The sequence below is a fragment of the Pongo abelii genome, chromosome 19 (assembly GCF_028885655.2).
Source record: "Pongo abelii isolate AG06213 chromosome 19, NHGRI_mPonAbe1-v2.0_pri, whole genome shotgun sequence".
NCBI lineage: Eukaryota > Metazoa > Chordata > Mammalia > Primates > Hominidae > Pongo > Pongo abelii.
In genome coordinates, this window is record NC_072004.2 from 60,566,584 (window position 1) to 60,579,288 (window position 12,705).

At 41.3% G+C, this 12,705-nt stretch overlaps 1 protein-coding gene across 2 annotated transcripts in view; it reads right to left on the reverse strand.

Moving 5' to 3' along the window:
- Positions 1–272: 272 nt before the first annotated feature.
- The window catches only part of HLF (HLF transcription factor, PAR bZIP family member), a 57,733-nt gene continuing 45,300 nt past the window's right edge, over positions 273–12,705 (reverse strand). For both annotated transcript variants that reach the window (XM_024234131.3, NM_001131216.1), the window contains 2 exon segments: positions 7,806–8,026; positions 273–2,596 (listed from right to left, as the gene is read on the reverse strand). In XM_024234131.3, the coding sequence (XP_024089899.1) occupies positions 2,381–2,596; positions 7,806–8,026 (437 nt within the window). In that variant the 3' untranslated portion in view covers positions 273–2,380.

Genomic DNA, 12,705 nt, shown 5'->3' on the forward strand with positions numbered 1-12,705 from the left:
TGTCTCATATTGATATCTTTTATTTAGCTCTGCTTAAGATTGCAAAAGTTTTTGATTTTATTATTCACTTGAACAATGTATTGCAATTCCAATACACCCCCATCTCTTGCTGTTATCTATAGCTTGTGACAAAATGAACACCTTGTAGAAATATCCTACTGGTTGGGTTTCCCAAGTCTATGACACTATGAGAGAAGCATTGCTGATGGATTGACAAGGAGACCACCAGATCATTAAAGAATTAGATACTCTGAAGGCAGGAAACTAGAAAATCCCATTGATGAAAGGATATTTTAATCTAGCATAAAATGTTTCTTTGTTGTAACAGCAGAATTTCTTGACATTTTACAACTTAATGAAACAAAAGAACAATCATCTTTAAAGTCAAACATCTATCAAATTATAAACCAAACACATAGCACCGATATCAACCTCATAAAACGTGCGGGCCCGCAGGGTAGAAAAGAACTGTCTGGGGCACTGGCAGCAACGTGCCATTCCAGGAACTCAGAATTTCGAAGTGAACATTTTTGTGGCAGATGCTTTTCCTAAAAAACACTGCATCATCCAATAAATATTTGACTAAAATCCATTTTGTGCTTTTGGGTGATGTTAACTGACTTCTTTCTGAGGCCTAATAAGAAACAAGAAAGCTCCTTGTGTATTTTAGAGCAGGATTCGTCATCACAAGCCTCGATACTGTCATAAAATTTTAATTTAAAGCAGAAAACATGCTGATGTGTCAGTGATAGGGCTTAAAATATTAAAGACTTCAAAAACCCCCAAGCGCTTCTTCTCTGTACAACATTGGTGAATATATATCTTTGCTATATAATTTTAAAACATGGAATAGTTTTCCTCTCCTCTTTTCTATATATAATATATGTCTTCCAAAATACATTGTCAGTATTTATATCTGAAAAATACTGTACAAAAAAGAACTTCCTATAATTACTCTGTATAAACATTAAACGATTTAATAATCTCTCCTTTTGGTCTATAGTAAACATTTAAATTGATTGGATTAACCACAGTTTGTGACAACACCATCCCCTTCTGAGATACACCAGTGTCTTTTACATTCATTTTTCAGAAGTCCACTTTATAAGAGCACATACGTTCAAAAGCAAACAGAATAGGAAACATAAGCTTCAGAATCATTAATTTATGAGGCATTCAAAAATGACACCACTAGGAAAAAGGGCCTTAGAAAACATCAACTTACTAACTTAATCAACTGATTTTCTTTTTAAAAACAACAAAGTATAATTCACAAAAATATATATATTACCAAAAAATGGGAAAACTGAATCTTAAGTAACTGTTTTGAATATCAAGAGGGATATGGAAAAAGTTAACTAGAAAAGTGGGGGCGAGGCAGGGTGTCAGGGAAAGGAAACAACAAAACCGAACACATCAATGTCAAAGGCTAATCCAAGACGCAGTTTTTGGCTCATGTACTGATAAATTAACCCCTCATCCTTAGACCTCCCATTTCCCTCTGCTTCCTTGTCCTAGGGAATAGTCTGGCCATGCTCAAATGCATTACTTTACTTTTTGTTTTTTAAAAGACAGTGAAATTCTTAGGTAGGGAAAATATCCTACGTCCACTAGTAATACTCAGGCAGCATGCTCTAGCGTACAATAGGATTATTGCTTTAGGTACAGACGGTGCAAAAACACACTCTGTGTTCTATTAATAGTACTCTTACTTATCTGGGGTTGGTAGAATTAAAAGGAAACTTAGTAGATAGCAGTAAGTAAATATGGGATCTAATAAATCTAAACAGCACTTTAATTTGAAGACGATTATCACCAAAACTGAAAGTAAGAGGAAAGCAACTTAAAAAGGACTAGAGCTGCAGTATAGTGCTAAGTTATTGTGTGCACCTCATTAGCATGGTAACTTATGGACTAAACAGAAACAAGAGCTTGTACTCTTAAAAACTGAGATCCACTATTTTACCAGGGCCCTTTTTAGTGAATCCAAGCAGAGAGTCCTGGAAGAGTAGGTAAGCTCGAACATGAAGCAACGCTGAAGAGGCAGGAGTGAAGGAGGGAGGGGATGGGAGACCCGTGAAAGGGCTCCTCAGTCTAGTAAAGACATGGCACCTTTCTTTGTTGGAACTAAAAGACGATGAGAGGGCTATCTTAAAATGGCAAGAGCAAAGGAACACGCACACGCACATACCGCTGACCACACACATGAGCACAAGCACATATACACACACACACACACAGATGCACACCAAAATGGGAGTCAGTTGTGTTTATGCCTCTGGTAAAGTGCTGATGTCAGAAAGGTTGGTTTGGGTGTGGTGCTATCAGACAGGAAACAAACTGTCCATCTATTCCAAAGCCAGCCTGCAAAAATGCCATCCTACAGGGGCCCGTGCCTGGCCTCATATTTGGCAAGTATGTTCTTGCATTTGCCCAGCTCCTTCCTCAAGTCAGCCACCTCCTGGCGGAGGGCCGAGTTCTCCTTCTCCAGGAACGAGGCCCGGATGGCGATCTGGTTCTCCTTCAGCCTCCGGGCGTCACGGGAGCGCTTGGCTGCCATGTTGTTCTTTCTGCGCCTTGCCCAGTACTTGTCATCCTGCTCATTAGTTACAGAAGGGAAAAAGAAACAAGATATTAGATTTCAGCAAAGCCCAGTGCCAGCCAGGGCACGGGCTGGCTCCAGGATTGTGCAGAGGTGCCAGCCTGGGTTTCTTAGCTTGTGTCTCCTTCCTTTACAGTTTCTGCATGTCTGAGAGCGTGGCCTATGAGCCACACTTCCTTCTTGGAGCAAGGACCCACTGATCTGTCCCAACAGGCTCCTACTCTTTGCCCAGCAGAGGTGTGCTCAATGAAGCAGAGATCAGAGGCTGGATGAAAGCAGGTGGCTCACCTCACCCTTAAATTACATTCCAACTTTCTTTACTCTCCCTGATCAACATTTTAAGAACCCTTTTCCTCCAAGGGCACTCATATGCTTTTTTGGGTATGAGTTGGTGCAAAAATTTTAGAAGGCAATTTGGCAATATCTATCAACTATTTAAATGGATATACTATTGATCTGGCACTCCACTTCCAGGATTTTGTCCTGTAGCAATCTTCATACATGTGCATGTACACACAAGCATAAACTGTTCACTGCAGCATTATGTGCAATAGAAAAAATGAGGAAAAACTATGCATAGGAGATTTAACAACCACGTTATGATACAGTCATACAAAGGGATACTCGGCAGCTGTTAAAAATAATGACCCACCTGCACCAGAAAGATGTTCATGATATGCCACTGTGGGTGGAAACAATGACAGTTTACACACAAATATGTATGGTCTCATCCCAGTTTGATTAAAAATCATATATTCATAGAAAGAGGCGCAGAAAGATTTATACTAATCTATACAGGTGGAGCCCCTAGAAGGGGGATTGGCAGAGGCAAAGGAAAGAGGTAAGACTTTCTACCTTTTATGTTATTCTGAACTATTACAGTATCATATAATAGATACATACACTTTGATAATTAAAAATAGAAATTTTAAAAAAACCTTCAACCTGCTGCTAATCAATGTACTCATATTAGTGGCCAGAATTTACATAATTTACTCTAATTTTCTGTTTGTTCTCTAGGCCTTAATTAGCCTGAGTAATATTTTACTGTGGTCAGTGTAAAAACAATCCCTCCTTCTCCGCCCTCCACCCCCACTGCTGCCTCCCTGACAGAAAGGAAAAACTCCTTAAAAAGACTAAGAAACAGGGATCTTCTTTTAGATCTTCCCAATTCATTGATGGTGCCACCTGGTGAATTTTGCAACTCCCCTTTTTCAACAATTTGCAACAGCAAATCCCTCAGTCCTAGCAATGCTACTACCTGCAGTTACATGCCACCCAGAATAAACGGGTCAGGCCAGTGCTTGCCCCCCTCAGAATTCCAAAGGGCAGTTGGCATTGGAGGAGGTCACATGGGTTGGGGCCAAGGCTGCAAGGAAAGTCTAAGGTCAGCGGTCCACCCCCAAAACTGCCCATTACCCTCAAGAGGCATTTGCCCTGCACAAATACAGAAAGTGTGGGATAGAAGCTGTGTAGACACCTCCTATCTGCCATCCACAAACTAGTACTATCATCTTAAATAAAGCACCCCCAGCTTTTTATACATTTCATAACAATATGTAACAGGGTAAAAAAACAATTTTCAAAATAGATGATACCAGAATTCTTCTGGGTAGGAGGGAGGAGGCTGCTCTTTGAAGAATACCTGGGTGAGCAAGCTAGGGCAGGTGTGCAATGGTTGTTGGTCAAATTTGTTGTCTGTGCTTCTGAAAGTGAGCAGGGGAGCTGGAGGCTGGGGAGAGGCTGGGAGGAGCCAGGAGAGTCAATGACGTCATGGTGGTGAGGGGGCCCAAAGTGGTGAAGCCTCCAGTTAACAACAGTGGTGAAGCCTCCATTTCTGATGGAAGTTATTTGTGTTTTGGTGGAAGCCTGGGTTCCACTCCCTTCACGGTATCAGTAAATCTATACCCAACAATGTGCCTGGGAGTGTGGTTTCCAAGAGCACTCAAAAGAAGACTTGATTTAGGATGTATCAGAGTCTGCACACAGGGGAACAGGAGCCCAGGAGGCGAAGGGGTACATAAAAATAAGCCCCTGGAACACTGCAGAAACTGCATGTATGTGATGGGGGAGGAATGGGGAAGTCCCATCATAGGCCACAGGCTTGATGTGGTCTAAGACAATTCTGACCAGGTCTTAAAGACCAGGGAGTCACCAGCTGACTTCAGGGTAACAACCAACTTCTCTCTAACTTATTAGAGCTCTTCTTACTTCTAAAGTGCTCTCATTTCCCAGCCTCACCTGTCCACACATGCAGATGAGCCAGCCAAGGTGTGGAATGCAAAACAAACCTTTCAGGCGGGAGGGAGGAGAGCTGGGAACCGGGTCAAGAAGAGGATACAGAAGGCAGGAATGACGAAAGGAGTGTCCTGGACTAGAAAAACCAGCTTGCCTCCCTTTGTTATCACAAAATGGTTGCAGGCAGGGGGAAGCGGGATTTTGAGCGGGGCTGATCAACTTGGCACTCCATCCTCTGCCCTCTTTCCCTCTCCCAGTTGCTGATGCCATCTGGCTACCCACTTACCTCCATGCAACAAGGGACCCACGTAGCCCTGCCCCACCCAACAGATCAACACTCCCTGTTTCTCACCAGACTACAAGTTCCATGAAGGCAGGAACAGTATCAGTATTGGCTCACCTCGGTATTCCCAGCCCCTGATACAGGGTTAGAGGGTTGGCACACACTAGCATTTGAAAAATATTCATCGAGTGAATGAATAGACCATTAAAAGCATTTTAAAAATCAAGGTAATTAAATGGATTTTCAGCTAGGTACCCCAGCATGTCAACCTCAATTCTCCCTTCTTTCTCCAGTGCATGCATGCTAACCCTAATGATTGGCTCAAGAGAGGAAGTTCAGGCAGCTACAGGGAAGATCATTTTTGGTGGAGCCATTTCATTGAATTGGTTTACTTGTCCAATGCTGGGGGCCAGAAACACCTTCTCCCTCATCTACCCTTAGCTCAGACCTTTCTGCCAGAAGGAGAAACATGTTACAGCTCTCCTTCCTGCTTTATATTAGCTCATGGTCTTTAGTTTGACACTTCATCTACAACTAAAAAATATCCAAAGACACCTGGCAGGACAATGTTCCTGCCCATTCCCCACCTGCTATGTGGAAAGGTCAGGCCTGACCACGACAGCAGCAATATGTGTAATTCCAGCACAGATGGTTTTTGTCTGGCCTCTTTGTTGCCAAGGTTACCTGGGTTATTAACTAATCTTGCTCTTTGATAAATTTGGAGACTTTGTGAAAGTCTGGCTGGAAGTTCTATCTATTACTCATAGCAGCATCCTTTCAAACTACCCTCCATTCAAGAGAAAATCCATGTTGAACAGGATCCCTGGCTTTAGTTTAAGATACGAGGCTTTAAAATACACAAAAAAGGCCGGGCGTGGTGGCTCACACCTGTAATCCCAGCACTTTGGGAGACCGAGGTGGGCAGATCACAAGGTCAGGAGATCGAGACCATCCTGGCGAACACGGTGAAACCCCGTCTCTACTAAAAATACAAAAAATTAGCTGGGCGTGGTGGTGGGCAACTGTAGTCCCAGCTACTCAGGAGGCTGAGGCAGGAGGATGGCTTGAACTGGGGAGGTGGAGCTTGCAGTGAGCTGAGATCATGCCACTGCACGCCAGCCTGGGCAACAGAGCGAGACTCTGTCTCAAAAAAAAAAAAAAAAAAAAAAAAACACAAAAAATTGGATCACTAAGAAGACAAGACTGGGAAAGGCATCTCATTGAAATAAGGTACCTAATTGCCCAAGACCTGAGCCCATGGTGCCCCTTTTTTACCCCATCTCAGTCTAACCATCAATGTCCTGACTAGTTTAGATTTTCTGGTGTTTTTACCATGTTACTTCCTTTTTTGATTCTCAGGGTGACAGCCACTGATTTGTCACCCATGGGCCCCCGTTATAGCCCTTGTCAGGGCCAACATGCTGCTGTGACCTTTTGGGAAGCGAGACAACCTGGGAACCAGGCTAAGCCTTTCTCTAACAGGTAGCGATCCGCTGACTTCAGCTTTCCATTTTCTGCATTTCCTCAACTGCAAAGTGGTAATTTTGGACAAATGAATCTCTAAGGTCCCCTTCAGCCCTGATGTTTTCCTATTCTGCATCAATTAAGGTAATCTCAGGAATGCGGATGACAGCAGTGATTTAAATTTGCCAGGTACTTCTGCTTCCAGCGTTTTTTCTAGCTATGTAAAGCAGGAACAACTGGTCTAAGCCAGTTCAGACGTTGCCTCAAATTCCTATTTCCCAGCCTAGGAGTGTCTCTACACAGGAACCATAGTTAGGTTTGAGAGATGGTGGGCAGACAGTAGAAAAGGGCTAATTATGCCTGGTTCCAAGGCCTTGACTATGTAATAATCATATCTCTAGTACCCATATGATTGGAAAGAAGCATGAAAGTTCTAAGAAATGGTTCTATTTTGGCATTAGCAGACATGGCATGATTTTGGAAAGAATTTTCATCCTAAGATGTCATTATTGTGTCTGGTTAATTTTGTTTTAAGCTGTATTTGACTTCCAAGGTAAATCTATTTCCCTTTATAAATAATGTGTCCCTTCAACACTGCAGAGAAAACCTACTTAGAATTAACCCAGCGGTGAGATATTCAAGTGATCGTTACTTAAGATACAAAGTGAACAGTACATATAAATGGTGTCAGGGAACTACCAGTTTCCTTCACAAAATCCCACCCTGGTCATCCAAGGTTGGCAATATGGAGGAAGGTCCTATCTCTGGCTGTTATTCCCCGCAGCCTACGGGGAAATGGCAGCAGCAAATTATCAAAAATTTTCTAAAAGGAAGGTAACCCTTCGAGGGTGATGAGGTTCAGATGCCCTTCTCAAATGATTTTCTTTCTCTTCTCAAACTTGAAAGATTTGGGGTTTAATTTTATTAGACTTTTGTGGGTTTCCATGCAGATAGGAGCAGGTTTGCTTCCTTCGTGGGTTTAAAATCACTCCAACATTTTACTGCTTCTCCTTGTTTCTGTTCAGCATCAAGACATAAAAGTGCATTTCAAAAAAATACCCAGAGAGGAAACAACTTGCCTAGAAGTCACATGCCAAGAAACAGGATCAGAAATCCTTCATGCACTAGCTTCTGGGATCATCCTGGGGTCACCCTTTTAATTTGTCTGTGGATCCCACTCTCCATTTGCCCAAAGACTGATTACCAGTTCCAATTTACCTTCAGGTCATCAGGGATGAAGACTTTGCGAGCTTTCTTGATCATGGGCTGTGGCTTCAGTTCTTCCTCAGAGAACTTGCGTTTGCGAGGGTCAAACATTTCCTGGCCAGGGATGCTGGAGAGGGCAAGATCTGCTGGGTCTGGCTCATAACCCACTGGGACCTGGATGGTGTCAGGATCAATGGGACTCGGTGTATTGCGGTTTGCTGGCAACAGCTGACCTGGAACAACACAGGAGTTTTAATTCATGAACACCCTAGAGAGACCCAGTAGGGCGGCTACTTAATGATGCTCTGAGATGAGTGGTAAGAGTCTTTAGCTCACTTATATATGATGCTAACATGATTTATCTTACTCATCCTCACTGCATTTCTGAGAACACAGCAGGTTGAGTATGACTTGACTCGCGTCACATCAGGCAAAACAGAAACCCACATACACATGTTCAAAAACTAGAGAGGGAGAAGCCCAATTTAAAAATACACATTCATTCTTTCCTATCACACAGCGATGTGCCAGGCACTCTGCAAGATGCAATGAACAGAACTACGTAATTTTCACCTTAAGGGTGTTTTCCAGGTGAGTCAGGGAGACAGACCAATAACTAGCCAGTTAGGGGAGAGTATAGATGTTGGGATGGAAGTAATTCTCATGTGCTTCCACAGTGTGAGGAAATAGTACGTAACACAAAGGAGGTTAGGAAGCATTTCCTAGAGATGACTCTTGGTACAGCTGCATCTTGAGACAAAGAGTAATTAGCAAAAAAAGGGTATTCTAGGTGCCAAGACAAGACAGAGGTTTGCATTTTTGCAGAACCACGTATAGTCTTGGGTAGCTGTCACATTGAATCAGAAGAAAACACGGAGTGGGGAGAGGTGCAAGCACAAGAGACGTGGCCAAGAAGGTGGGCAGTGGGGATATGATTTTGAAAAATCCAAATGTCACTGAGAGATGCTGAGCAGTGAAGTGACAAATAGCTGATGTTTGGAAAGAAGAATCGGGCAGCATGATGAACGGATTGCATGAGCCATGGCTGCAGACTGATCAGATACAAGGCTGTTGTGATAAACAGTGTACACATTAACGGTAGCAATGGAGATAGTGAGAAGGGGATTAGTTCAAGAAATATTTAACAAATTAGAAAGAACATAATAGAGACAATCTAACTTCCACTTGAGGGTCCTACAGGCAAAACCACTGAAATGCACAAACATCCAGAGAACAATGGGTTTCTTGTGTTTCTCAATGTGTCTTACTGGTGAAAGTGAACTTCATACCAGACCCAAATGTTTATACTGGGAGCTCTGAATTTTAACTTCTAGTTTTCATCTGAATTTTACAATCGCTCCTCTCACGCCCCATGAATAAATGAGAGGATGTCGTTCAGCTGTGTTTGGCCCATCTCCTCCTCTTCCTCACTGTCAATGGTAGGTCAATGTGTGAAGTATTCTTTAGGTTCATTAAAACCTACCCCAGGTCGAAGCATGAAGCCACTGGCTCGGATTCTAGCAAAACTGTGAAACCGTGATCATTTGTCTTCTGGAAAGGCCTGGTGGGGAGTTTGCAAAATGAATGCTCTGGGTGACCTTCTAGGTCCCACTCTGCTTTGCGCTCTCTTTGTATCCTGCTTGCCAAAGAGGAAGAGATGGGCCCTGAGGTGCTGGCAGAGGATAGAGATTTCTCATTAGCCAAGCTGTAGCTCAGCTCCAGCTTCTAGAGACTGCTGAGTTCTGTACTGGATGGTGTCAAGCTAGATTTGATCTTGTGCCTCTTGAGATTGCCTCAGAAAATGAACCACCTGTGATTCAAATGGGGATTTTATTTTCCCTTTAGAAACTCTTTGAACTTAATAACAAAGTTACCCAATGCCAATGCCCCATCACTACAATGTCCCTACTTCCCCATTCTTACACAGGCATATGCACCCATCTCCTATCATCATGAAACACCTCTTAATACTTCCCAAATCGAATTGCTCCAAGCTCCTCCTTAGTACTCCAATATTGTTTATTATGCTGTATCAAAATGTTCTCCTTTATTGCTTTATAAATTTTCTTAAGCTGTACACACACACACACACACACACACCTCCTCCTCTACCATACCACATGGTCTTTTATGTTTTATTCATTTATCCCCACCTGACTCCTCACCATGATGCATACTTCAGAGTTCAGCTTCTACAAAGAGTGCTCCTCATTTAATGGTGGCCTCTGAGATGCTGGACTCTGACATTCATTCATGGACATTCTAACAATAACACTTCCCATTCAGGTGGAACCTTTCTTGACATTCTTTCTCTCTAGGTTTTTCCTCCAATGGAAGTAGGTCAGCCCTACCTGCAGAGTGGAGAAACCTAACTGGACCACAGACAAGGTACATGGCTTCCCCAGTATCAAACAGCAAATGGCAAAGGATCTGCGAAACAAAACCAGGTCCCGTTTCTCCCCAAAGATAGCTTATATATTTATATATTTATATTTTCTGCTGAATTAACTCTACTAAACTCATTTTTTCCTTTCATTTCAAAATGTCAATAGTATCACAAGTAAGGGGTATTTTTTCCTATCTCCTGTGGATTTTCAAAATTTTAGTATAAGAATTGTCAATATAAGAATGCATCATTAATTTTTTAAATGATCAAAGATGTTCACTGCGAAATGTTAACAAATACAGGAATGTGTCAAGAGAGCGAAAGTCCTGGTTCTTGCTATTCTCCTCTTCCCCCCAGTCCCATTCACTGTCTTTTCAGAGGTGATCACCCTTAACATCTTGACGTGAACCTCTTATATCTTGGTTTTTACACATAAGTGATTTAACCCAAATGGTATTATACTACCCACATATCTTAAGTTACTTTTTTAATCTATCAATATACCATATGCAATTTCCAATGTTAGTACAAATAAAACTACTTTTTCTTTTTAATGGGTCAAGATTATCCCATAGTTTGGATATATAATGATGTATAATTCCTCAACTGATGGATTTTTAGGTATATGTTTTTATAGAAGTGATTTCTAGAAGTGAGACTGCTCACGCAAGAGGCATGTACATTTTATATTTTTAAACATACTGCCAGAATGGCTATTAAAAAGTCAAGAAATAACAGATGTTGGTGAGGTTGCAGAGAAAAGGGAACATTCATATACTGTTGGTGGGAATATAAATTAGTTCAGCCCCTGTGGAAAGCAGTTTGGAGAGCTCTCAAAGAACTAAAAATAGAATTTACCACTTGGCCCAGCAATCCCATTACTGGATTTATACCCAAAGGAACATAAATCCTTCAATCAAAAAGACGCCTGCACTCGCATGTTCATCGCAGCGCTATTCAAGCAAAGACACGGAATCAACCTAGGTGCCATCTATAGTGGGTTGGATAAAGAAAATGTGATACATCTACACCATGGAATACTACGTATCCATTAAGAAGAATCAAATCATGCCCCTTGCAGCAACACAGATGCAGCTGGCGGCCATCATCCTAAATGAATTAACACAGAAAACCAAATACTGCATGTTTTCACTGATAAGTAGGAACTAAACATTGGGTACACACAGACATAATGCTGGGAACAGTAAACACTGAGGGCTCTAAAAAGGTGGAGGAAGTGAGTGGGGCAAGGTTGGAAAATGATCTATTAGGTACTATGTTCACTCTCTGCATGAAGGGTTTAATCAAAGGCCAAATCTCAGCATCATGTAGTATATTCATGTAACAAACCTGCACATGTACTCACTGAATCTAAAATTAAAAAAAAATAAATTTTAAAAACCTACTGCCAAACTGTGCTCCAAAAAATGTCATAGCTATTTACACTTGCACCACCATTTGTAAGAGTGCACGTTTCACACGATATGATTTTTTAAATGTTGGCAATGCACAACTATTACTATTGTTTTGTTTTGTTTTTTTTGAGACAGAGTCTCGCTCTGTCACCCAGGCTGGAGTGCAGTGGCGTGATCTTGGCTCACTGCAACCTCTGCCCCCTGAATTCAAGCCACTCTCCTGCCTCAGCCTCCCGAGTAGCTGGGTCTACAGGTGCTGAGCGCCACGCCCAGCTAATTTCTCTTGTATTTTAAGTAGAGACTAAAATTGTTTTGTATTTTTTAGTAGAGACTACTTTTAGTAGAGGGTTTCACCATGTTTGCCAGGCTGGTCTTACTATTGTTATAATTTCCATTTCCCTTGTTACTGGTGACACTGAATATCTTGCATGTTTATTGGTTATTTGTTTTTTTAGAAAATTTTCTAAGGTACTTTTATACATATACTCTTCTAGGTGAACTTCAGAATACATTGGTTAAGTTATATTTAAAGTTATCATTTTAAATATAATAATATTTGGCGTTTTTGAATTACAATTTCACAGGTAAATTTGAGGACAACTATCTTTAAAATATTGAATACACCTACAGTATGCTCTCCATTTTTATTTTTTGTGGGCTTTTTTAAAAACATGTATCAGTTCAGTTTTATAGTTTTCTTTATTTTAGCCTTTCACATTTCAGTTTATTCCTTAAATGTATTATAAGAGTTGTTACCCTATTATATTTCCTAAGTGGTGACTGCTGCTATATAGGAAGCTACTAGTTTTAAAAGTTACTGGTTTATATCCAGCCATTTTACTTTCTTATTAGTTCTAATAGTTCTAACAGTTCTAACATCTCTTAGTTTTTAGGTGAACAATCTCATCTTCTGCCTCTATAGACAGAGGCGGCATCCTTTCTATGTTTATAATTCCTACTTTCTTTTTAATAATTTTCAATCTCACTGCATTAGCCGGTTTCTACAAGACAATGAGAAGAAAGAGAGACTGAGACTAATGATCACTGCTTGTCCCAGACTTCAAAGAAATATGCTTTTAATTCTTCAGATCCTTCAATATAAAGGCTTGTT